The sequence below is a fragment of the Artemia sp. Qi Xiang Cuo genome, chromosome 17 (genome assembly GCF_049724085.1).
Source record: "Artemia sp. Qi Xiang Cuo chromosome 17, ASM4972408v1, whole genome shotgun sequence".
Classification (NCBI taxonomy): domain Eukaryota; kingdom Metazoa; phylum Arthropoda; class Branchiopoda; order Anostraca; family Artemiidae; genus Artemia; species Artemia sp. Qi Xiang Cuo.
Genome location: NC_142810.1, coordinates 28,438,527 through 28,461,327, shown reverse-complemented (window position 1 = coordinate 28,461,327; position 22,801 = coordinate 28,438,527). Strand labels below are relative to the sequence as shown.

At 33.1% G+C, this 22,801-nt stretch overlaps 1 protein-coding gene across 1 annotated transcript; it reads left to right on the top strand.

Annotated features, from left to right (window-relative positions):
* The first annotated feature begins 2,114 nt into the window (after nt 1–2,114).
* LOC148942071 (sodium-dependent nutrient amino acid transporter 1-like) lies at nt 2,115–22,409 on the top strand. The gene is made up of 11 exons (XM_089103562.1): nt 2,115–2,203; nt 4,334–4,610; nt 5,578–5,800; nt 7,248–7,362; nt 8,450–8,709; nt 10,782–10,968; nt 13,090–13,266; nt 15,549–15,648; nt 18,038–18,214; nt 19,078–19,172; nt 22,055–22,409. The coding sequence occupies exons 1-11, from the start codon at nt 2,177–2,179 to the stop codon at nt 22,232–22,234; spliced, it is 1,818 nt and encodes a 605-aa protein (XP_088959688.1). The 5' UTR covers nt 2,115–2,176; the 3' UTR covers nt 22,235–22,409.
* The last annotated feature ends 392 nt before the right edge of the window (nt 22,410–22,801 follow it).

Below are 22,801 nucleotides of genomic sequence, written 5' to 3'. Positions count from 1 at the left end.
TATTTATTATAATGCATTTATTTATATATAGACCTACTCCTATAATTTGAAATTGTAACATTCAATATTTAAGCAGTAATAGTCAGTTATGTCATTAACATCAAATATGTGATCCAAAAAGATAAGAAGTTAGCATATATTACTTTTTTCTGCAAATTCATTATCCTAACTATGTCAAACACATGTGCAAATGAAAGACATTTAATTTTTAATGAAATCAATTAGAGGTACTATAAATAGTTGACCTGATTTGCCGTTCAGGTAAAAAGGAAAAGGAAGGTTCTAAGCGAAGTAAATAGGATGAAACGGTTTTTCTGTTGTAAATCTGTAAGTAACACTAAAATGTAGATTGATGAACATCAAAACCTTACTAGAGAAGTTATCCTGGTCTAGTCCTTATTCCCTCTCCCTGTTAAATTACAAAAATAGCCCCTTTTTTGCTATTTAACAACAGAATAAATACCCGATCAAATTAGTTTAAACTTGAAATTTGTTAGCCCTGCCACCCACTCTCAGCCCTAATCAAAATTAAATTTAAAAAAACAAGTTTTTTCTAACTAAAAGCAAGGAGCGACATAACACATAAAACGAACAGAAATTATGGTATTTTTTGTGAAATTTATTATACACTGTCTATTAAAAAGGATTTTATCCCTATTTTGAACTTTTATTTTATTGTAATGGAAAGGCAGTGTGGTCTCCGAAATTATCTACGACCTATAACTGTTTTTGATATCTGATCCTTTGGTTGCCCCTTAAGACATCTGATCGACACTTTTAGGCACCTATTTTGTGCTTTCTCTGAGACTTGAAACTTCATCAAAACCCAAAGCTGATAGCTCTGGACTTTCAAAGAATGGAGAAATTGAATTGTGTTTATTTATTTGTTTACCATGTACTTCCATATTTTTAACATTTTTTTGTAGAATGCCTCTTTTGGACGTGAATAGCTTTGGGGAAGTAGGGATAATGTTTACAGAACAGAAGCTGCTTCTAGGAGTTAATAATAAAACACCAAAACCAACTGTAATGCCAGAGCTCAAGTTTGCCTCTGAAACTAGAACGCTTAGCAAAATTATCAAAATCATGCTAGATGTTTCCCAGAGGAACTGTACGCACAATTTTAGCTACTATTTTAAATGACTATAAGCTGTAATAAAATGTGGGTTCTTCTCACCTCCTTGCCATAATCATATAAAACTTAAGAATTACATCGTACTAATGGAAGGTTGGAAGAGCTCATAATAAGATATTTAAAGGGAGCTAGGAACTTCAAAAGTGGGACTAATTTGTAAAATTCTGAGGAAATTAGGATGGAGGGGAGACGTGAAAAAAAAATAATGTTGTTTAAAGTCCTGGTTTCTGCTGGCGTGGGGTAACTCTTTTACGGTACTCTTGCATTATGTGGGCCTGTCACAAAATAGACAATGGAAACCAGTTACGAAATAGACCGAGACGCGTGATGAGAAACAGGTTTACGCATATGAACAAAGGGTTTCTCACTCTGGGAGTTATATTTAAATTGTTGTTTTTTGGGGGTTTCGGGGGGGGAGGGACCTAGGTTAGGTTGAGTATTTAATATATTCTTTGCTTTTCCCCCCTTCCCTAGTGTGCAAATATATACCCCAAATTTGTTTCTAGACTATTATATATTCATCCTATTTTATTTCATTAGCATTAACCAAACTTGACTTTTTAGAAAGGCCCACATAATGCAAAAGTACCTGTTCTACTTATCACTCCTTGCCATAAAAAGGTTGAAACTTTACCCTCTCAATTCTTTTCGCTTGTCAATCCCCCTCCCCTGAAGAAAAATTTATTTAGATAATCTTTCATTCAATAAAACTAATTTTTTTAGCTTATTCATTATAATGTATTTATCTAGATAGGCTATAGACCTACTCTTCTAATTCTAAATTCTGATCATTCGTAAGGGTCAGTTATTGCATTAACGTCAAATCTTTGATTCAAAAGGATAAGAAGTTAGCATATATTACTTGTTTTTGGAAATTCATTATGCTAACAATGTCAAATACATATGCAAATAAAATACACTTGATTTTTACGGAAATCAATTAGAGGTACCATAAATAGTTGAACTGATTTGCTGAGCATTTGAACTGTGTCAGTTTATTAGAGTTCTGGCAAAAGGAAGGTACTAAAAGAAGTAAATAAGATGAAACGGATTTTCTGCTGTAAATCTGTAAGTAACATTAAAGTGTTAACTGATGAACCTCAAACCTTTCTTGAGGGGTGTTTCCGTATCAATACCCATGATAAAATTAGCCAACAAATTTTATTGCTCCTTGCTAGATTAAAAAAAAATCTTTTTGGGGTATTTTCATTGAAAAACATTTTTTTTTATCTTCACTAAAAAAAAAAATTAACTTTTCACCTCCCCCTGTATTTTCTTGAATCGACGCCACTTGGAGGAATAGTCCTACTATTTGTTCGCGTCACATATCTCTTATGTGAAGGAACGTAACGCTATGGGTAATCTGAGTTATATACTTATATGGAGTTGCCACTTTCAAAGGAACGAAGGAACGCTTCACTCGGTTATGACCATGGCCTCAAAGTTGGTTATAATTTAAAACTGACTCTGACTCCAGACATTGTTCGTATACCGACTCCATCTCCGACCATCAGGTTACCTTCTAAGTCGGACGTCAAAACTCGAGGTCTAATTACTTCTTCCAACAAACTCTGAAAGTTTCCACTCAATCCCCTAAGGTACTGTTAGCTTTTATTCATTAAAATCCAAGGGGGCAAAAAAAACTTTTGCAAGGGTCTTCGATTGTAGTCAGTTCTATTTTCAGCTCTATTGTTGACAACAAAACCTGTTTATGGGTAAAGGTTTTGTAAGTCATGCGTCCTAAATTTTAAATCTTATAAATAAAAAACAAGTTTTTTCAACTGAAAGAAAAATTTAAAACAAACAGAAATTATTACGTATATGGGGGGGAGGGTCGCCTTCTAGTCAATACCTCGCTCTTTACACTAAAGTTCAAATTTTGTTCGAATCAAAGATCCCTGAACCACAAATGTCTAAGATAGATAGTTCTTTTGAAAGTACTTTTGAAGGTCTATAGAACTAGATAGCTCTTTTGAAAGTACTAAAGAAAACTTTAGCGTAAAGAGCGAGGTATTGACTAGGGGGTGAATCCCCTCATATACGTAATAAATTCTGTTTGTTTTAAGTTTTAATGTTGCTCCTTATTTTCACTTAAAAAAACTTGTTCATTTTATTTAATTTCTGATCATTTTTTTAAATAATGCTGGGAAATCCGGCGCCCCCTTCATAGAAATGTCCCTTCCCCCAAGGAAACACCCTCCATGGAAAGATCCTCCCACGTAGCCCCCTCCTCCAATTCCTTCCTCCCCCCACCAGAAAAAAATCCCTCCTGAAAACGTCTGTATACTTCCCAATAACCAATACTATATGTAAACAATGGGCAAAGTTCATAACTTGCAGCCCTTCCCCTGGGAACTGTGGGGGATTAAGTCATCCTCAAAGACATGTATCAGATTTTCGACTATGCTGAACAAGATGGCTATCTCAAAATTTTGATTGGGGGACTCTGGGAAAAAATTAGCACGGGAGGGGGCCAAGTTGCCGTCCAAATTTTTGGTCACTTAAAAAAAACACTAGAACTTTTAATTTCCGTTCGAATGAGGCCTCTCATGACATTCTAGGAATGGATCGATACGATCACCCCTGGTAAAAAAACAAAAAAAATAAACACATAAACACGCATTCGTGATCTTTCTTCTGGCAAAAAAAAAGGAACAGAATTCCACATTTTCGCAGATAGGAGCTTGAAACATCTACAGTAAGGTTTTTTTTAGAGTTTCAGTTACTATTGAGCAGGATCGCTCCTTGCTTTCAGTTCGTTACCACGAACTGTTTGATATGAAATTTGGTGGAAAAGGCTGCTTAAGCATCTGATTATTCTTTAATAATGCTCATTTTGGTTTTTTCTAAATAAAAATAACGCAAATCAGATTATAATTGAATTTATCTCTACAAATAATATAACACAAAGCTCCACTGTTCACTGCAAATCTCCGTGGCACCCCGTGCTATTTCAAGATTCTAATGATTAAAAAAAACCTTATATTTTTGGTATGAATTATACTTTTTAGTGTGCCTTCTTGCTCTCCCTACGAATCCCTATAGCATCCTCCTAGTATCTCATACCTCTTATACTTAGACATTATACTTATTTACTTATGCTGTTATACTTATTTTACTTACCTGACATTGCTAAAAGCAAATTTTGAGTAAATATTCCTAGTTTGATAATTTTAATTTGTTGAATTGGTTTTTTAGAAGTCTTACAAGTTAGACGTGGAAACGACCGACGAGAGAGCAACATGGGGAAGTCCAGTGGAGTTCTTGTTATCCTGTATTTCAATGTCAGTTGGATTAGGAAATATTTGGAGATTTCCATTTACAGCCTACGAAAATGGAGGCGGAGCATTTTTGATTCCCTATTTAGTAGTTTTATTTTTTATTGGAAAACCTCTTTATTTCCTGGAAATGGCAATGGGCCAATTTTCAAGTTACGGCTCAGTGAAGATTTGGGAGGTTGCTCCAATTGTAAAAGGTATACCTATGTTATTTTTACTTTTCTATTGTCTTTGGATTCTATGTTTATCTCTAATGTTATTTTTCTGCAAATCTTGTAATTGATTTTTAGCCCAGTTTCGCTTTGCACCAGCAGCTACAACCTAGTAAAGAGCAGACGACAGCCAAAAGTTGAAAAACACGTTTTAAAATATGTCTAATGAGAAAAATTACCATCCAGCACTAATTCAGGAATGATAGCTATTTTTCGGTTTATCTTGGAAGTAAAAGCTTATTGTGAACAGAAATTTACGACGAATTTAAAAAAAAGAAGCCTGAAACCCCTCGAAAATTACGTCATATTTAAATGAAAAGTGCTTCATTGGAAACAGAGTTGTAGAAAACCTTTTATATGGAAATTACAGAATTACAAGGAAAATCACTTTTTTGCATTGGTTGCGCTGATGTCTTTTTTTCTTTTCTTTTTCCAGGGCTACTGGGTTACCAGAACATCATAGAGAGATGTTAATAACTTATATGCAAGTGTAATATGGCACGATTTATTGAGATAATTAAAAGATTTATTGAGATAATTAAAATAGTAGAAAAAATCAAACGAGATTTATTAAGATAGGTAAAATAGTCACTATTTAATATTGTTTTCTAAATTCTACAAGATGATATGTGGAGCTTGGGATAATATGTGAAGCTAATCGTTCCACACTTTTTCTCCAAAATAAAACTATTAAATTTATTTGGTCCCACAGGTCTCAGTCTTCAAGCCTCTCAGCTTTATGATATTTTGGTTGCATTTCTTCTTTTTTTGTAGTGACAGATTCATTCTACAATTTATTCAGTCCCCACACTTATCCTAGCTGTAGGTGGAGTTGCATAGGTGGAGGGGCTAACTATCTCCAAAGATTCCCCTTAGCTACACCACCAATGCTTTTGTCGACCAAGTAAAAAAGGAGGTGTACCGATGTTCAGTAATGTCAAATTTCTTTCAGGAATTGGTTACGGTCAGGCGTTTGCAACCTGGTGCGTTGTAACCTACTATACTAGCTTAATGGCACTAGTATCATTTTATTTTATTGCCTCATTCCAAAATCCACTGCCCTGGACTTATTGTGACCCAGTTTGGGCGGATGAGAAATGTGTTGACTCAACAAAGAACATAACAAATTCGTCAATATTTGGAAAATCGGAGAGTCCCTCTGACCAATATTTTAGGTAAGAAATTTTCTATTTTTTCCTCGTTAATATTTTACCAAATCTCAAATTATATTTAACGATAAGATACTAAAAATCGCGTATAAATTGGATTGCAGAACATAGACTGTAATTGACTTGGCTATCAGCTATGCTCGTAGGAATAGTGGCAAAAATACCTAATATGATAAACTAGAAACCACTATTGTTATTATAGCGGGTAGGATTTTAAGGTGAAGGGGGAACAGCTTGAGCTACGTCGCATCATCTCTGCATCAGTAGCTGCAACCTAGTAAAGAGCGAACCACAGCCCACAGTAACAAAAAGTTGAAAACTCGTTTTGAATAAAAAAAAAAACTGCCCGGTGAGACAAATTGTCATCCGACACTGAACAAGGAATGGTAACTATTGTTTTGGCTAATCTTAAGAGTAAAAGTTTATTGCGTAAAACAAATGTATGGTGGTTTCAGGAAAGCCTGAAACCCCTCAAAATGGCATTGGATCGAAATAAAAACCACACAATTGAAATCAGCATTGTAAAAAACTTTTATAGTATAATTACAGTCCTCTGCCTTTAAAACCAAGAAAAATCAATTTTTTGCATGGTAGCACTGTTATGTTTCCTTTTTATTTTTACCACGATTTACTTACTAATTCTTTCTGTCTTTCACCAAGATTTGAGATGCTTATTTCAACCCCTTTCTCTCATTCGATTTGGCTAAAAAATTCTATACAGCTTTACTTTACCTAACATTTTAATACTTTGAACTTTTGAATGTCGAAAATGCTTAATAATCCTACAATTTAAAAACTATACATTTTGTGAAAATTGTAGCCTAAGCCCATCTTCGCCAGTGCGGATTTTGTTTTTAAGTCACTTTTCTGTGAATAGGCCGCGCAGCTGCAAAGTGCACCTGACTCTATGACGATAAATCACATTAGTCCGGTTTCTGTTAAGAGAAAAACCACCCAGCGTTTTTTTTGCGCCCCTAACTCTGGGCCTAGTGGGCCTATAGGTAAATCCTAGCCTGTCTTTAACACTTCATAGTCCTACACCAGCTGTGATAAAAGTAACTTTCAGCATGCAATTAAAATTACCTTAAACTTAAGCATAAAAATAAATATTATTTCCTAATATTCATAATAATATTAAATATCATAATAGTGTCCTTTTTTGGTGTACTTTTACTGTATACAAACTCCTATATTGTCTTGTGTTTTCAGTAAAGCACCAGTTTTCTATAATCATACAAACATAGGGAGATATTTTCAGCTGGTTATTGCACTAGTTTATCGATTTATGTTAGAATTTTTTTCTTTAAGTCTCTTTACTTCCCTGAAAAAACTTAACACCTCGTTAAAAACAGTCGAAATATCTGCGTTGTTTTAGTTTGTATCTTTTCTTTCTAAAGTGTCGACAACTAATTAGCTGCTATTAAACTTTTTCTGATACTGGTTACATCTTTAGACGAAACGTTCTTCAGCAGATTGAAAATCTTGACGATGGAATTGGAGTTCCTGAATGGAGGCTGACAGTTTGCCTATTATTCTCATGGACAGTCATATTTCTCATACTTGCTAAGGTACATTTTCTTTCTTAAACCTTAGCCAACTGTTCCTTTTTTCTTTTTTTGCATTTCTTATAATTATTTCCAGGTTATTATCAGTGGTTTCATTTTTTTTTCACTTTTTTCTCTTTTTTTGTAGTGAATGAGCATTGGCAAAATTTCTGAATATGGTTGCACAATTTGAAAACATTCATGAGCTTGAGTTTTTTAACCATGAAATATAAGAAAAGATACTGATCATTTTGGTATATTTTTAAGCGCAAAAAAATGATCCCTTGGCGCTGTATCCAAATTTGAATTCAAGCTGACAAGCGCGTCAATTATAGTTGTCAGTTTTTTATTCGCAACTTTCAGTTTTTACTGTTTTTCTACCAGGGATTTGCTTGGGGAAAGTTAGATAGTTTTTCTTTTCTGAAAATGTACAATACAGTGAAAAGCGCCTGGTCCAATTTTTTCGATATAGCTTAAGTTTTCTTTTATTTTTGCTTCCATAAATTGAAAATATTACTCTTTCTTGTTTACTTATTAAGACGCAGAATTCTATGTTGATTGTTTGCTCTCAGAAATTTGCTTTTGGAAAATTAGCTGGTTTTGATTTCTGTAAAAATTAACAAATTCAGAAGTCAGTGCATTTTTTTTATAAAATATAAGATTGTCCTTGGAATTACAAACAGGTCAAAAGGGTAAAGGTATTTCTGAAAATGTCCTGCTTCCTGACTTAGAGATTTAGTCAGAGATTAGAGTTAGTCCTGAATTCTTGGGACTTTATGGTAAAATGCCTTTTCTAACGTATTATTCTCTTAGCAAACAATGTAGCTCGTCTGAACAACAAATATAAACATAACAAGCATAAAATAAGCTCTAAATATAAACAACTGACATAAAATAAGCATAGTTACTCTTTCTATGATAGTAGTGGTAGCCAATTAGACAAGCACTGAATAAACATTTAGTTGCTCAGAAAAACTACTATTTTGTCGTTATTGAAATTGTGCTATATTGTGGATACGGCCTATCTGCTTAAGAGTAAGGACACCTGCTTCATTGATGTTCCTAAAATAAAATTCCTTGAATATATTTTAACACTAAGTTCCCTCTACAGGGCGTGTCTTCATCAGGAAAAGCTGCTTACGTTACTGCTTTGTTCCCATACGTTGTCTTACTATTACTCCTGATCCGAGGTGTGACTTTACCCGGGGCTTATGAAGGAATTATGTTCTATATTACGCCTCAATGGGACAAAATTCTGGAGGCCAAAGTCTGGTATGCAGCTGTGACTCAATGCTTCTTTTCACTTTCCGTCAGCTTTGGACCTATAGTCATGTTCTCGAGCTACAACAAATTCAAGCAGCCCATTTACAGGTATGTAGCGGATACACAAATACATTTTATTTCTTCAGGCGAATATATAGTTTTCTACACTAAAATTTTTTTCTTTAGTCCACTTCGTTATCTTTGTTTTTCCGGCGAGCTTTTTGACACCTGCCGAATAGGTCTTGAACCACAAGCTCTGGAAATAATATTTTCTAAAAGATTGGACCTCTTCTCAGAGGAGTGTAAGAACAACACTCTGGGAATTGATTCAGTCCGTAGTTTGTTCCACGTTGAACTACTTACGAGACCAGAACAACTTATTCCCTCTTACCTTAATGGCAATGCCGCGGGACAGGTGCCTCAATTTAAAGAAAAATTAAAGGATTATTTTTAGGGACATGATTGTTGAACTTTATTATGGGTGGGTAGGGGAGGTGAAAATGGGCTGAGAGGCAGGGTGGGGGGAGGTGAGTATTGATAAGGGATAAAGACTGGATTTGTTATAATTTTTATTTGATTCATCTAATTGTGTAACTTAGTAGATGAAAAGTTATGTGGACGTTTGCGGCACTGAAAAGCCTCGTAGGTTTTTCCCAAGTGCGAAAGCATGTTTTTTTAAATCATTTGCGAATGTTAAAAAAAAAGAAGACTGAACCTGACAATAAATGAAGGTAAACTTAAAACGAACAGAAATTATTCCGTATGTGAAAGGGGCTGTCCCCTCCTCACCGTCCCGCTCTTTACGCTAAAGTTTTTTATTGTTTTGGAAAGTAGAGTTGTGAGAAAAAGTCAAACTTTAGCGTCAAGAGCGAGGCGTTGAGGAGGGGACAGTCCCTTTCATATTCAGAATAATTTCTGTTCGTTTTAATTTTTAATTTCGCTCCTTATTTTCAGTTAAAAAAAACTTGTTTTTTTTATTTAATTTCTGAACATTTTTGAATTAATGTAGGTTTTGAATTTGGCTCACCCTACATGAGTAATTAAAACGAAACTTACATATTAATTTTACTTTTTTTAAATAATAATAATATTAATTATAATAACCCAATAAACCTAAGTTTGATTTTTGTTCCAGTTTTTTAAGAATGGCTCCTGAACCACAAAGGCTGTTGGATTTGAATGATAACTCCTTTAAAGGTTATAAAAAACTTTAGCGTAAGAGCGAGCTATTGAAGAGAGGCAACCCCCCTTATATACGTAATATTTTCTGTCTTTTTAAGTTTTAATGCTGTTCCCTACTTTCAGTTGAAAAAACCTGTTTTTTTTAATTTAATTTCCGATTGTTTTTTTTAAATAATACTAGGAAATGCATGCTTTATGGGGATTCTCTTCTCTCATGAAAAAATCCTCCATGAAAAGATCCTCCCACGTAACCCCCAGCCCCCCACCAGAAAAATCCCCCCTGAAAACTTCTGTATACTTTCCAATAGTAATTAAATTTTCGACTATGCTAAACAGAATGGCAATGTCAAAATGTTGATCCGGTGACTTTTGGAAAAAATGAGCGTGGGAGGGGGCATAGTTCCCTCTAATTTTTTGGTCACGTAAAAGGGCAACTTTTAATTTTGTTTGAATGAGTCCTCTTGTGACTAAACATGGGTAAGACTAAACTTGATGAAGCTAATATATTTAAAATCGGCATAAAAATATAATTCTTCTGATGTATCTATTTGTATTGAAATTCTGTTTTTTTAGAGTTTAGGTTACTATTGAGCCGGGTCACTCCTTACTTACAGTTCGTTACCACGAACTGTTTGATAATAAGAAATTGCTGAATTTCCTTCAGTTAAATTTTTAGGATGAATCTTTTGTCATTAAAAATTCTATACGAAGCTATATATATAAAATAATATTTATAAAATCCACAATTTAACTAGTATGTACAGAACAATACTTAATATTAATTTTTTTCGCGACATCGAGTCTTTGAATTCTACCAGATTCTTTTCCAATTTTTGTATCAAGAAAGTTTTTCCTGAAGTGATAATAAATTAAACAAATCTTTAATTTTTGTAATCAATATTCACGTCCTTTAGTGTTGCTTCAGTTTCAAAATCCATTGCACAACTTTATTTAATGGACGATTTTGCTTCACCTTTAAAAAGCAATATTTTTTCCAGGGACTCCCTCATCATCACTTTTATGGACACAGGGACTAGTTTGTTGGCAGGTGTGACAATCTTCGCTATTCTTGGCCATTTGGCGCACGAATTGGATGTTGATATTACGAAAGTTGTAAAAGGTGGAACAGGTCTTGCTTTTATTTCATATCCTGAAGCAATAGGAAAAACTCAATGGGCTCCTCAGGTATATTATATTTTCCCTTTTCCTTCACTTTCTTACTCACTTACTCAAGGTCCGTAAATCCCAGTTGTTTTCCCGGCAATCAATAGGTCACGCATAACACAAACATTACATACTTCATAACCTATATGCTCCTGGCATTTCTCTGATGAGCCCTATTTGATAACAAGTGATTTAACATTTTAATTTGTCTTTTTTATTGTTTTATTTACGTGCTAACCAAAGAATATGTTAGACGATAGGCGTAGTTAGACAGGCATTGAAAGAAACGTCTGATCTCTCTGATTATCGGGAAACAATTGACTATGTCAATAGTAAAAGATCGCCAAAATTCCTATGAATTAGAAGGCAATCTTGGATTGAATGTCATGCTATTTTTTTTGTTATCGTTAATTATTCTGGATCTTTTTTTTATTAATCATAACCTTGGCTAGACTTAGTTATTCTTTGGTATTGGATTTTTTTTTAATTGCTGTGCAATATGCTTGCAGTAATGACTACAACTCAATAAAGATTTGAAATCTTATTTTCGAAAAAAAGAGAAATTTTTGCAAATTTTCGGAATTTCTACCACACAAAATTTGGAAAAAGGTGAAATTGGATTGTGGAAGGCTTACCCTAATAGGAAAAGTTCATTGCCTACAGAATAGAAAGGATAAGCTATAAGGCTCTCGCTACTCTTCCACTTGCCATAATATCGAAAAAAAAATTGTGTACAATTCAAATTTCCTCAAAACAGAAGCAACAGAAAGAAGAAATTTTATTTTCACAACTGAGAAGTCATTAAGACCATATGAAAATGACTGTTTGACGCATTGGTTTCATCAGTTACAGTTAGTAATGTGAAATTTTAACTGGAGACGCAACTCCGTTTACATGAAGCGAAGAACAAACAACTATGAAATAAACTAAAAAAAATCCTGCCATTATGCCTATAGTACATAGATTTTCAAACTATAATGTGAATTGTTTTGTTTGGTCGATAGTTTTAACTCTAGCCAGACAGCTCGATTTCAAATCAAGTGAAAACGTACCAAAATAATAATTATAATTCTACTGAAAAATATCCCTAAAATTTTTTATGCTTTTTCTCAACAAAACCATGTAAAAAACGGGCCCTATTAGAAAAATCACCATAAGAGCGGTCTGTTTGAAAATGCCTCACACCCATAAGGATGCATAAGCTTAGAACAAAAATATAATAAAATATGCCGCTAAAAGTGCCTTAATTTTCGCTCCATGAAGCAAATAATATAGAATTTGTCTTAGGGGTAGACATGATAATTATTCTCGATAAAGGACTGAAAGCAAAAACCTTGGTTTGTTAATAAGAAGCGTAGACATTTTTGGGATATTTTTACAGTAGAATTATAAATTATTATTTTACTTGATTTGAAATTCAGTCCTTACTGAATTTCATTCCTTATTGAGAACACGAGATTGTATAGGCTTGAAAACACGATTTCTATTTTACAAAATTGCCACTTGCCTGAACACTTCAGTTTTTTTTAGTCATACCACTTTATAATCACTTAAATAGTTATCATAAATTTACTCTATTTAAGAAATCACATACATTGCTGTTCTGAATTGTAATTGTCTAGGGCAGTGTTTCTCAAACTTGGGTACACGTACCCCTTGGGGGTACGCAAAAATTTTTAGGGGGTACGCGGCCGCTATAGTTTTTAGCTATAGTATACAGTTTAGCTATAGTTTACTTAGTACCAGTAACCGAGAAGGGGTACCTGAAGTATTTTTTGGGTAAAAAGGGGTACAGTGTCTAAATAAGTTTGAGAACTACTGGTCTAGGGGATAAAGAGCATGGACTTTCTTCTGGACAACAACACATTTTTTGGAAAGTCAAAAATTGTAATTATTTTATTTATAGAAGGGAGGGGCATATATTTTTCTTGTTATCTCCTGTGGCACCTTTTTGGAAAATTAAATTAAGTGTACCTGGAAATTCTTAATTTTCAAGAAAAAATATTTAAGAGACAATTTAAAGCTAAATATTCATAAATTCAGCAATACATTATCGAACCAATAGCTCATTTGTTATACAGTGCTGTGCTTTAATTTGCCTCTTTTATGTCCATTTTTCTAAAGCTTTTACTTTGCTTTCAGTTACTTGCTCTTCTCTTTTTCTTGATGTTGTTTACACTTGGAGTAGGAAGTGCAAGTTCATTGGCCGGATGTGTTATCACCGTTATTAATGATGACTTTCCTCAATGGAAAAAGTGGAAAATTACTGCTGTTGTTTCAACTATTGGTTTTGCTTGTGGACTTGTCTATATCACACCAGTGAGTTTAGTAGACCTTTTTCTGTTTAGAATAAATAAATAAACACAACCAACAAAAGTCAAATTTGTTAAAGCTACACACCCTTTTATATAGACCTCATGTTAAGACTCGCTGTCACTACGAAAAAAAGGAAAAATAATAAAAAAATAAGCCGATAAACGCTTATAGAATACTCAATAAGGCAAGAGGCCTGGCCTGTACCAGGGGAGGGGGGTTAATGTCAGGTTCTTAGCCCCTCGCCCCTGAAATGTAAAACAATTGTACATGTACCTTTCAGTTGTAGAGTTGCTAAGAAATAGAACAGCAGACGACTATAGTTCCATGGATGGTATAGAATTAAATATGACTGGCGTATTAAAACACACTTACAAACAATTCTAAAATATGTAATTGGGAATAACAAAAGGGAATGTAACACAAATAGGATTGAAACGTTTTTCGTCAAGGAAGTTATAATATTATCATTACATACTGCTGTCTATATTTTAGTGCTATTCAGTTACCTTTTTTCAGTACAACCAATTTGTGATGTTGTTTGAAATGGTTTCGATTTTTTCTCAGTTACCATATCGCAAGAAAAACATAATGTTACCCTTAATGATATTGGCTCTCTCCTCTTCTTCAAGTTAAAACTTCAGTCCATAGATACTTATGTATATTCTGTCAGTCTACCAAGACCACTCTTGTTTGACTGAGAGGATTTTGAATATGGTAAATTTCTAAAAACAAAATTGGAAGTCTTGTCTGTTTCATCACAGTAATTAAAAAAAACAGTTTTGAAACAAAACTATTTTGCACTTGAACGGGATGCACTTGTCATTTCAGGCAGAAATCCTGTAAAATGTTTAGATGCATTTAAAATGTAAATTAGGATCCAAAATTGAGTTACATTGAATTAGAGAGACATTTTAATTTGTAATTTACAAACCAAAATTGTAAAAGCAGTTGTAGATAACCTATAATGCCCGTGCCACATCATAGTCACATCTATCGATAATGAAAGCCAAATATCATGAATAATAATGTAATTTTCTTGACTTTAGCGTCACACTTGTGTTTAAAAAGCACAAAAAATTAAAATTGCAAGAAATTAGTTTAAAGAGTTTGCACTAACAGTAATTTGTGTCCAACTGTTCTCTACTAATACTAAGTGTTTTTAACTTTTATCAGATTCCTATCCCAGATAGAAAAACCACTGTTCTAAGTTTCCATCTTTTCTGGTTTTAAAAATTATGCCTTAAACCTTGACTCTGATTGGTCAGTCAAGATATTTGTTTGAAAGTTGAATAATGTTCAACTCAAGAAATTACGGGGGGCGAACGTAATTGGCGCTGTAGTCACGCATTATTTTGATTCTATCGACAAGTGTGACTATAATGTGGCATGGGCATAACAATGAATCAAAACTGTACTTGTCTAAATTCTAGCCTGAAGGATTTTGTGTAGGGTTTGGAAAGAAGATTCTACACCGGTACGCTAACAGATAGATAGATGCGTAATTTATTTTAGCTCACCATGAAAACAACAAAATGGTGGAGAAAAGAGAGGAAAAAGATGAAAAACAGTAAACGAAAATATTATATTCACCATATACACTAGTAACTCGTTCAATGCGTGTAACGGAAGAAAGTCATAAAGGTGGTAAAGGACAAATTTTCTGGCATTAATTTCTTGCTCTATCACAACTTCACAGGGATAAAAAAATTGGTACTTATTTAAAAGAGATTCTCTCGATTAGCAGTATTCGTGTTAAGTTCAAATATCTGTGTTCAAATATCTCTGTTTTTGTGAACCATTCCCATTATGGGGAAAGGTGAAGGATATGTGTTAATGTGACTGCCCTTTATGGCCTCACCAAATTTTCCCAATTATAAGAATATTTCAGCTGGGCTAGTTTAGCATAGCTCACTCGCAGGTTAGACACACTTTTATCAAGGCAAAGAGTTATTCTAGGGTGTTTTTTTTCTCGACCGTACAAAAGACCTAAGTATTTAATCGAAAAAGTCGGTGCAATAGCAGCACCATCTACGGAGACAGTTTATACAGGTTCATCTTTTTTCACAGAGTTGAAATACAATTCATTGGTAACGATTTTAGATTTTAAATGTGTACTAGAACTTCCAATTCACCGTAGAATGAGCCTAATCTAAATTCTCAGTTTTATTTGAATGTGATTGAATGCTATTTAAATACATATATGTAAACAATTCATAATTAAACCCTTTTATGACTTGTTCTTTAAACATTCTAAGCCTAACCGCCTATAATAATTTATTTTCTAGGGTGGGCAGTACATTTTAGATCTTGTGGACTATTTTGGAGGAGGATTCATTATTTTCGTCATGGCTATTTTGCAAACTTTTGCTATCTCCTGGATTTATGGTAAGTATATTTTCGCTAATTTGTACCACAACAAGTTCATTAGAGACTAAAGAAGTATTATAAGCATAACTTGTATATTCTGACGGAGAATTACACATCACTATTCTTCGTACCCTTTAAAAGTTAAGCAAAAGGAATATGAGAAACTGGAAAAAAATTAAGTTTTTTTTAATTTCCAAGAAAAAATAGCTCCATCTAAATAAAAGTGCTAACCAACATTATAACCCATCAAATTATAAAACTTAAATAAAATATTAGCAGCTGATTATCCTCACCCTACCTATTTTGCTAACTATTTAACAGTTTAAAAGTAAGAAGTTCGAAAAGTTATTGTTTACATAGAAGCAAATTTCAAGAAATTTCTACCTGAGAATAATATTCTACCCAAAAAATCTCTTTCTGAGAAAAATGGGTCATTAGCTTACAATTAGATTGAAAAAAGAATAATAAAATAAACTTTAGTAGTACCTAATCCCTTTTACATCCTTGATAAATCGACACAGATTTACTTCTACAATTTCTTCCGTTTTTCTTTAGCTCAGTAGTTTCATATTAATTTATTTCCCCAAAAATCGAACAGTATATAAAACACATGAATGAAATTGCACAAAAAAGAAACACTTTAACAAATGAAACAAATTATTGATTTACAATAAGCTTAATAATACATCTAAACAAAATACGTAAAAAAACAAGATATCATATATTATTTAAATTCTGGAAGACAGGGGAAAAAATTCGTGCAGAGGGAATTTTTTTCCAGATTTGCGATTAAAATTACATTTTAATTCTATATCCAACAATGGCTCTTTAATATTAAATTTCAAAACTAATTCAGTGTTACGTAAAAAAAATTGGAAAACCTAGTAAGACATTAGAAATCTAATTTCTAGTATACGCGAGTTGAAGACAAACCAAAGATTTTTATATCTCGAAAAGGACGGGCAGTATAAAAAAAATGTGTCAAGGCAACTGCATTAAAAAGAGAACTTAAAATATCACGACGATAGATGTCATGAAGCCATATTATTGAACCAAATGCATTTCTAATTTTTCTTGAATATTTAAAATTATTTTTGACTTCGAATCTCGAGCTGAAACACAAAGAGAGTAACTCCGGATATGCAACAGTATCAGAAATCGTAAATTAAGTACTAGTGTCGTGAATTCACGTGAACTAATTGTCTTGAACAAAGTTATGCGACATGTTAAATTGTTTGACCTATTCAAATTATCACAAAGAGGGCATGACCCCAAAAGGTGCTTCAAGACCATTTTTTTTTTTAAATAAAAAGTTTAACTCACTCGCTATAGTGGTCAGGAGTGCAAAGGCAAAAAATTATGCAGAAAATATTAAGTATCATACTTTTTTTTATAGATGGTGAACAGCTTTTTATTTTTTTATAGCGGGGTGGTTTTTACAACTTACTATTTTTTGTATCAATATTTTTATACCATTTTAATTTCAACAAATTTATTAAAACTTTAACCATCACAAGATTTTAGATTAAATTTACAACCATTTCCACTACCTACCTACGACACATAATTGTCGAGGTTCCCTTTAAATTACTTGTATTTCTATGTTCGCAAGTTTGTCGAAGCAACCTATTATGACCCCCCCCCCCCCCCTAAAGAAAATCCTAGATCTCCCCGTGTAAACAGGCCTTGTGTTCAGTAGTCATTCTTAAATAATTGGAACAAAACGTCAAACTCTAGCGTAAAGAGCAAGATATCGAGGAGGGACAAACCCCTTCATATACGTAATTTCTGTTCGTTTTATGTTTTAATGTTGCTCTTACTCACAGTTAAAACCAGTTGATTTTTTTCAAATTTGAATAAGTATTGGCTTGACTTCTTTTAAACATAATGAAAAGATTGATGATTATAGTAATCATTCTGGTGATACTGACAATTTGTGCTTTTTTTCTGATAGCAACAAAATCTATGATTTCTTAAATCTTCAAATTTAGCTGTTAAATTCGTCAAAATATGAGTATTTTCTTTGCATTAAAAGACAAAATGTAATGTACATTTGATGCTAATCCCAGACTTCAACTATTGTAAGTCCTTAATTGCTTTTTTAATAATTACTGGCTTGATTTTCTTGAAATAGGATGAACGTTTTGGTATTGGCGATAATGTTACTAATGATAGTGTAATATAATAGTGTAAATCTGTGAAATAACTAACATATAATAGGATACATAACATAACATATTAATATAGGATTCGATAGTTGAAAAAAATGTACTTAGACATATGTTTCATGTATATGTTTCATATTTAGTTTGTTTAAATTGAAACGCAAACATTTCTTAGTCCTTTATCAATCTGTTAACATGATTGTAGTTCAATATAGAAAGTTTTAATTTTGCATTACTTTCAGGGTATAAGAAACTCATCAGAGACATCTATTTTATGCTTGGCAAAAAGCTGAGTGTATACTGGGTTATAGAATGGGGATTTTTTATACCCATTTCGCTCTTGGTCATCTTTATCTATTCCTTGTTTAACTACGAACCATTGAAGATTGGGGACGACTATATGCCAGCTTCTGCAACAGGTAGTTAAATCAATTATCCAACATGCAACACGTTATTGAAATAATTGAACACGTTATTGAACACGTTATATATATATGTATAAATCTATATGTATAAATGTATATATATATTTATAATTATTCTTGGAATCAGGAGTCGTATCGGAATTGAGACTTTGAGGGGGAATCTGGATTAGAACTAGAATTGGAAAAGATTCTGGCATCATCTCATCATTGGTAATGCTACTACTAACAACTCACTAAAGCAACAAGGTACTTGAGGCCGAAACGGCTATGCACGCTCCCCCTCCATCCCAAGGTATTCAAAGTCACCCTCTTTACACCCTCCCAAGAAGTTCAAAATTATCTTCAATACTTCCTTACGCCCTCTTCCTACCCCTTTTGGGGATATATATTACACTATATATATTACATTTCTATCATTTACATTACATTGTTTCTTACATTTCCATCTATTGTTTCTTTTTTTTATGTCTCGTCTTACAGATGTAATAGACCGCTCTGATTTGAAACTTTTGTGCTGCACTTTATTCATCGGGCTTAAACCCTTGTGCGTGAGAAAAAAAATGCAGCTAAGTGAGTTCAGGATTAATTATTATGCCTTTACTTGATGCATTTTACCATTCCAGTTTACAAATGCATAAGGTTATAGCTAACAATTTGCGGAAATGAATGATTTGCTATGAAACTCGAACCTGGAATTCAAAACTATAACCCTTTTTAAGCATCATTTGACTTTTCAAAACAAATGCAAAGCCAAATTCAAAACTGTGAAACATAAAAGCAGTTATGGAAATATCCACCCTACCATCTGTAGTAATAACGAAACAGGAATCAATATAATTTTCTTATTTTATTTTCAGCTGCTGGTTGGATTCTCGCGCTCATTGCTGTTAGTCAAATACCTATTTGGGCTTTTGTAGCTGTAAGAAAACAAACAGGCAATACACTATTTGAGGTAAATATGTCGAAATTTATTAGGTTTTGCTAATTTACTATACTGGACTTGTTATATTTATAGCTACCCTAATTTCAATCTATAAACAATTTGCTGAAAATATATATCAAATTATCTCCCGATGGTGGGTTACTCTAATAAGACATTTGTTGATACCTTCAATGGTATTTAGTAAAACCTAAGGTTGGTAAATTACAATCGGCACAAAAACCGTTATGCATAATCGTTGACTGCATAGAATTATTCGTGACTGAATTTGTGAAACATGTGTTGCTTTTATATTATTTGCCATTACAGGCAAATGAGGAAACAAAAATTCTAGAAAGGTTTGTTTTACATATTAGTAGCCATCATATTATTGACAAATCTGAGAAAAAAACATGAAGACTAAAAGCCCGCTCCAACTAGGAATTTGGAGCTTATCACATTAGAATGCCAGTCTGGCACTGGGGCCTGGAGCATAATACCTCTAGAAGAAATTTTAGTATCTGAATGTTTAGTGACAACTTTTGTTTTTATTGTAGCTTGGTCCTTCATGATAAGGGAATTGACTTTTGTTTTTATTTTTTTGTATCAAATGACAGCAACTTAACATGTCATTGCGTAAAATGACATCCAAACCATAAAGTTGAATTGGCTAATAACACTTGATCTTATTTCAGCTGTTAAAAAGTAAGATTTGGTGTCAAAATATTTGGATTCTTGAATCTTTTGCCTCAAACCACTTAACTGGGATTACGTTTAATAGTGAAAAAAGGGTCATTGGGGGACTCATCATTAATATTTTTATAAGATCCATTAGAAGGGAAGGAATGAAAATGAAGATCATCGAAAACGAGCTTGGATTTGACTTTAATTCCCCATATGCCCCCTACTATGTTGCAATAGTAATTGGAAAACGTTACTGATCTACAAGACTTCTAAATTGTATGTTTTTTTGCGATTTAGCACTAAACATTTTAAATAGAAACAGTCCATGATTAGGGCCGATGAACGCACAATCTCTTCTCTCAATAAAGGAAATTTTTACACTAAAAGTAAGCTTGTGCGGGGCGACGTAAACAAATCAAAGTTTTGATTATTAAGTGAAGAGATTAAGAATTTTAATAAAAAAAAACTAGAATCAAGAAAAAAGGGACATTTTAGCCTTAAAAAGCAAAAATTACATCAAAGCACAGTTTAAATTGATGTTGGGAGTTGTACAATTCCAGAGTAATATAGGAAACATCTTGACCGTCAAACCCTATGGATGTAATGGAAAGCGTTAATTTAGCTTATAATTATGAAACGAAAGAGTAAAATGTGAATCAATAACTATAATAGAAGTATCCCTGAAAGCCTCAGACGTATTGTCAAACAAAGCCCAAAAAGAATAGAAATTTTTTCACAAGTTAATTAGTATCTTCTATGAATATCTTTTTTTTTTAAGTTTATCTGTTTTTTTATGGACTACTTAGCTCCTGAGTGATTCGCTTATAAAATGATTAAAAGGTTTAAAAACATTGCAAGAAAAGTGAAAACAGAAAGATTTTAGGAAAAAAGATATGTTTGGTCCAATTTGATAATTTCTGCAATACTTGGAATATTTTTTTGCCGTGCCCAAACGAAAGTGCGTATTTTGCACTTTTTGAATTATCAAGTGGATTTTTTAAGTATATTAAGGGTAATATATATATATTTATTTATGCCCGCTTACAATGGAGAAATGGAGAAAAAAAAGCGGAGTACAAAATGAAACAAAAAAAGAAGAAAAATATGTTCAACACTAAAAATTAAATACAGGTATTTCATTCACAGAAACAGTTGAGTCAGCGGTGAGTCGTAGAGTTTACTGAGGGATCGTCTTGAGGCTCTCCGTTCTAGATCAATCACCTTGGTTGATGGATCAAGGATTCCATATATGGATGAGATCTCAGTGTTAGAATATCTTAGTGGAAGTCCCAGTAAAAATTTTGCAAATCTGTAGTACGTGGTTCGTATTTTTCGACGCTCGGTGAGGGACAACATTTCCCACAAGGGTGATATGTACCAGATGGCAGGATAGATGACGGCATTGAATAGTTTTGACATAATGAATCGATTAAATGACCACTTGCATTTGACAGCTTTTCCATATGCTGAGCGTATAGATTTACAGACTGATTCAGCCAACAAGCCTCTAGTTGACCTAAGTGTCTGGCCATACGTGATACCAAGGTAATTTAGGGACTGGGACTGCTGGATTCTGATACCGTCAAGGACAAGATTGGAATTGGTCGAGTTGGTGCCGCTAAAAACGATAAATTTGGTTTTCTCTATGTTGACTCGTAGTCCTATTCTTCTGTATAGGGTCACTAAAAGACGAAGATTCTCTTGAGTTATCAGATTGGTGGAAGTGATAAAAAAAAAAAAAAAAACTTGAGAGTTATGGCTAATTAGAGAAAAGCCAAGACAAAATCTCTCTAAGAGGTAAAGCTGGCTTAACTTTTTCAGAGTTGTGTAAAAATAATTAATTTTTCTTCTTGATGATAATCTATCATCCATCCTAGGGCAGAACTAAAGTAGATAGGCAAGTTAGTTTAGAAGGCGAAACAGATCTCTCTAGTTAAACTATGTTCAATAATTGAATATTAAATGCAGTGGAGAAACGGGGATAATTGACAAAAGCTTAAAACTCAACTTTAAAACATTACTCGCTCTATATTTAGAATTTTTGGAAATAAGAGATATGCCCTGTTTTGAAATTTGTGTCTACTTTGTTGGCTTGTTTTTTGTCTATTGTCTTTATAATGTAAATTTTAAATATACGCAGATATGATACTCATAATGTCACATATAATAAGGTTACCCAAGCTGTTATGATTTTTTGTACCATATATTCTTACAACAATTCCTATTTTTAGAAACTGAAAAATGCATGCAAGCCAACAAAAGAATGGGGCCCGAAAAACCCAAGCGAACATCAAGATTGGATACAACACTGCCAAAAAAATGAGATCGACACGGGCGACGACGCTTTGGACTTTTATTTCTATAGACGATTGATTCGATGGAATCAAAGACCCTACGTGGTTAACGAATAACGATGAGCAAATATGTGGCTTATTTCTTGTTTTTTTAAACAACATTTTATGTAAAAAAACTGATCTAAACTGTAAATATTTTATTTCCTAATTTTCTTTTTTTGTAAAAAAGTTTCCATCGCGTCAGATGTAAATTATTTATTTTGTTTAAGAATGTATATTTATCTTTTTCAATATATTGATTCTTTCAATTTTATTTTGCACAATACTAGCTTAGTCTGTTTTAAGCATATAGGTTAAAATATATGCAAGAAGTTTGTCCAAAATCAGAACATCTTATACCCTTAGTTTGTACAGAAAATTTACGTCTCTGGCGCTGAAGAGCAGCTACCGCATTATGGAATTCAGCAACACCACCAAAGTTTTGCATGTCAATCAAACAGTTCGGGGTAACGAACTGTTTTTAAATTTCATCAAATTTAGTGGTACCCATCTAAAGTTACGAGCCTGAAAAAATTTGCCCAATTTTTTAGAAAGGAAGGAAAAACACCCAAAACATCAAGTAATCTTAATGAAAATCACTCCATCAGTTTCAGAATATCGGAGAACCCTAGTATAGAGGTTTCA

What these genes read in the sequence shown, in the direction of transcription:
- LOC148942071 (XM_089103562.1), top strand. Translation starts at nt 2,177, where the DNA reads ATGAAACGGATTTTCTGCTGTAAATCT. An exon ending in CCCTCTGACCAATATTTTAG is followed by an intron (nt 5,801 to 7,247) that starts GTAAGAAATTTT and finishes TTACATCTTTAG; the next exon opens with ACGAAACGTTCTTCAGCAGA. An exon ending in TTCAAGCAGCCCATTTACAG is followed by an intron (nt 8,710 to 10,781) that starts GTATGTAGCGGA and finishes TATTTTTTCCAG; the next exon opens with GGACTCCCTCATCATCACTT.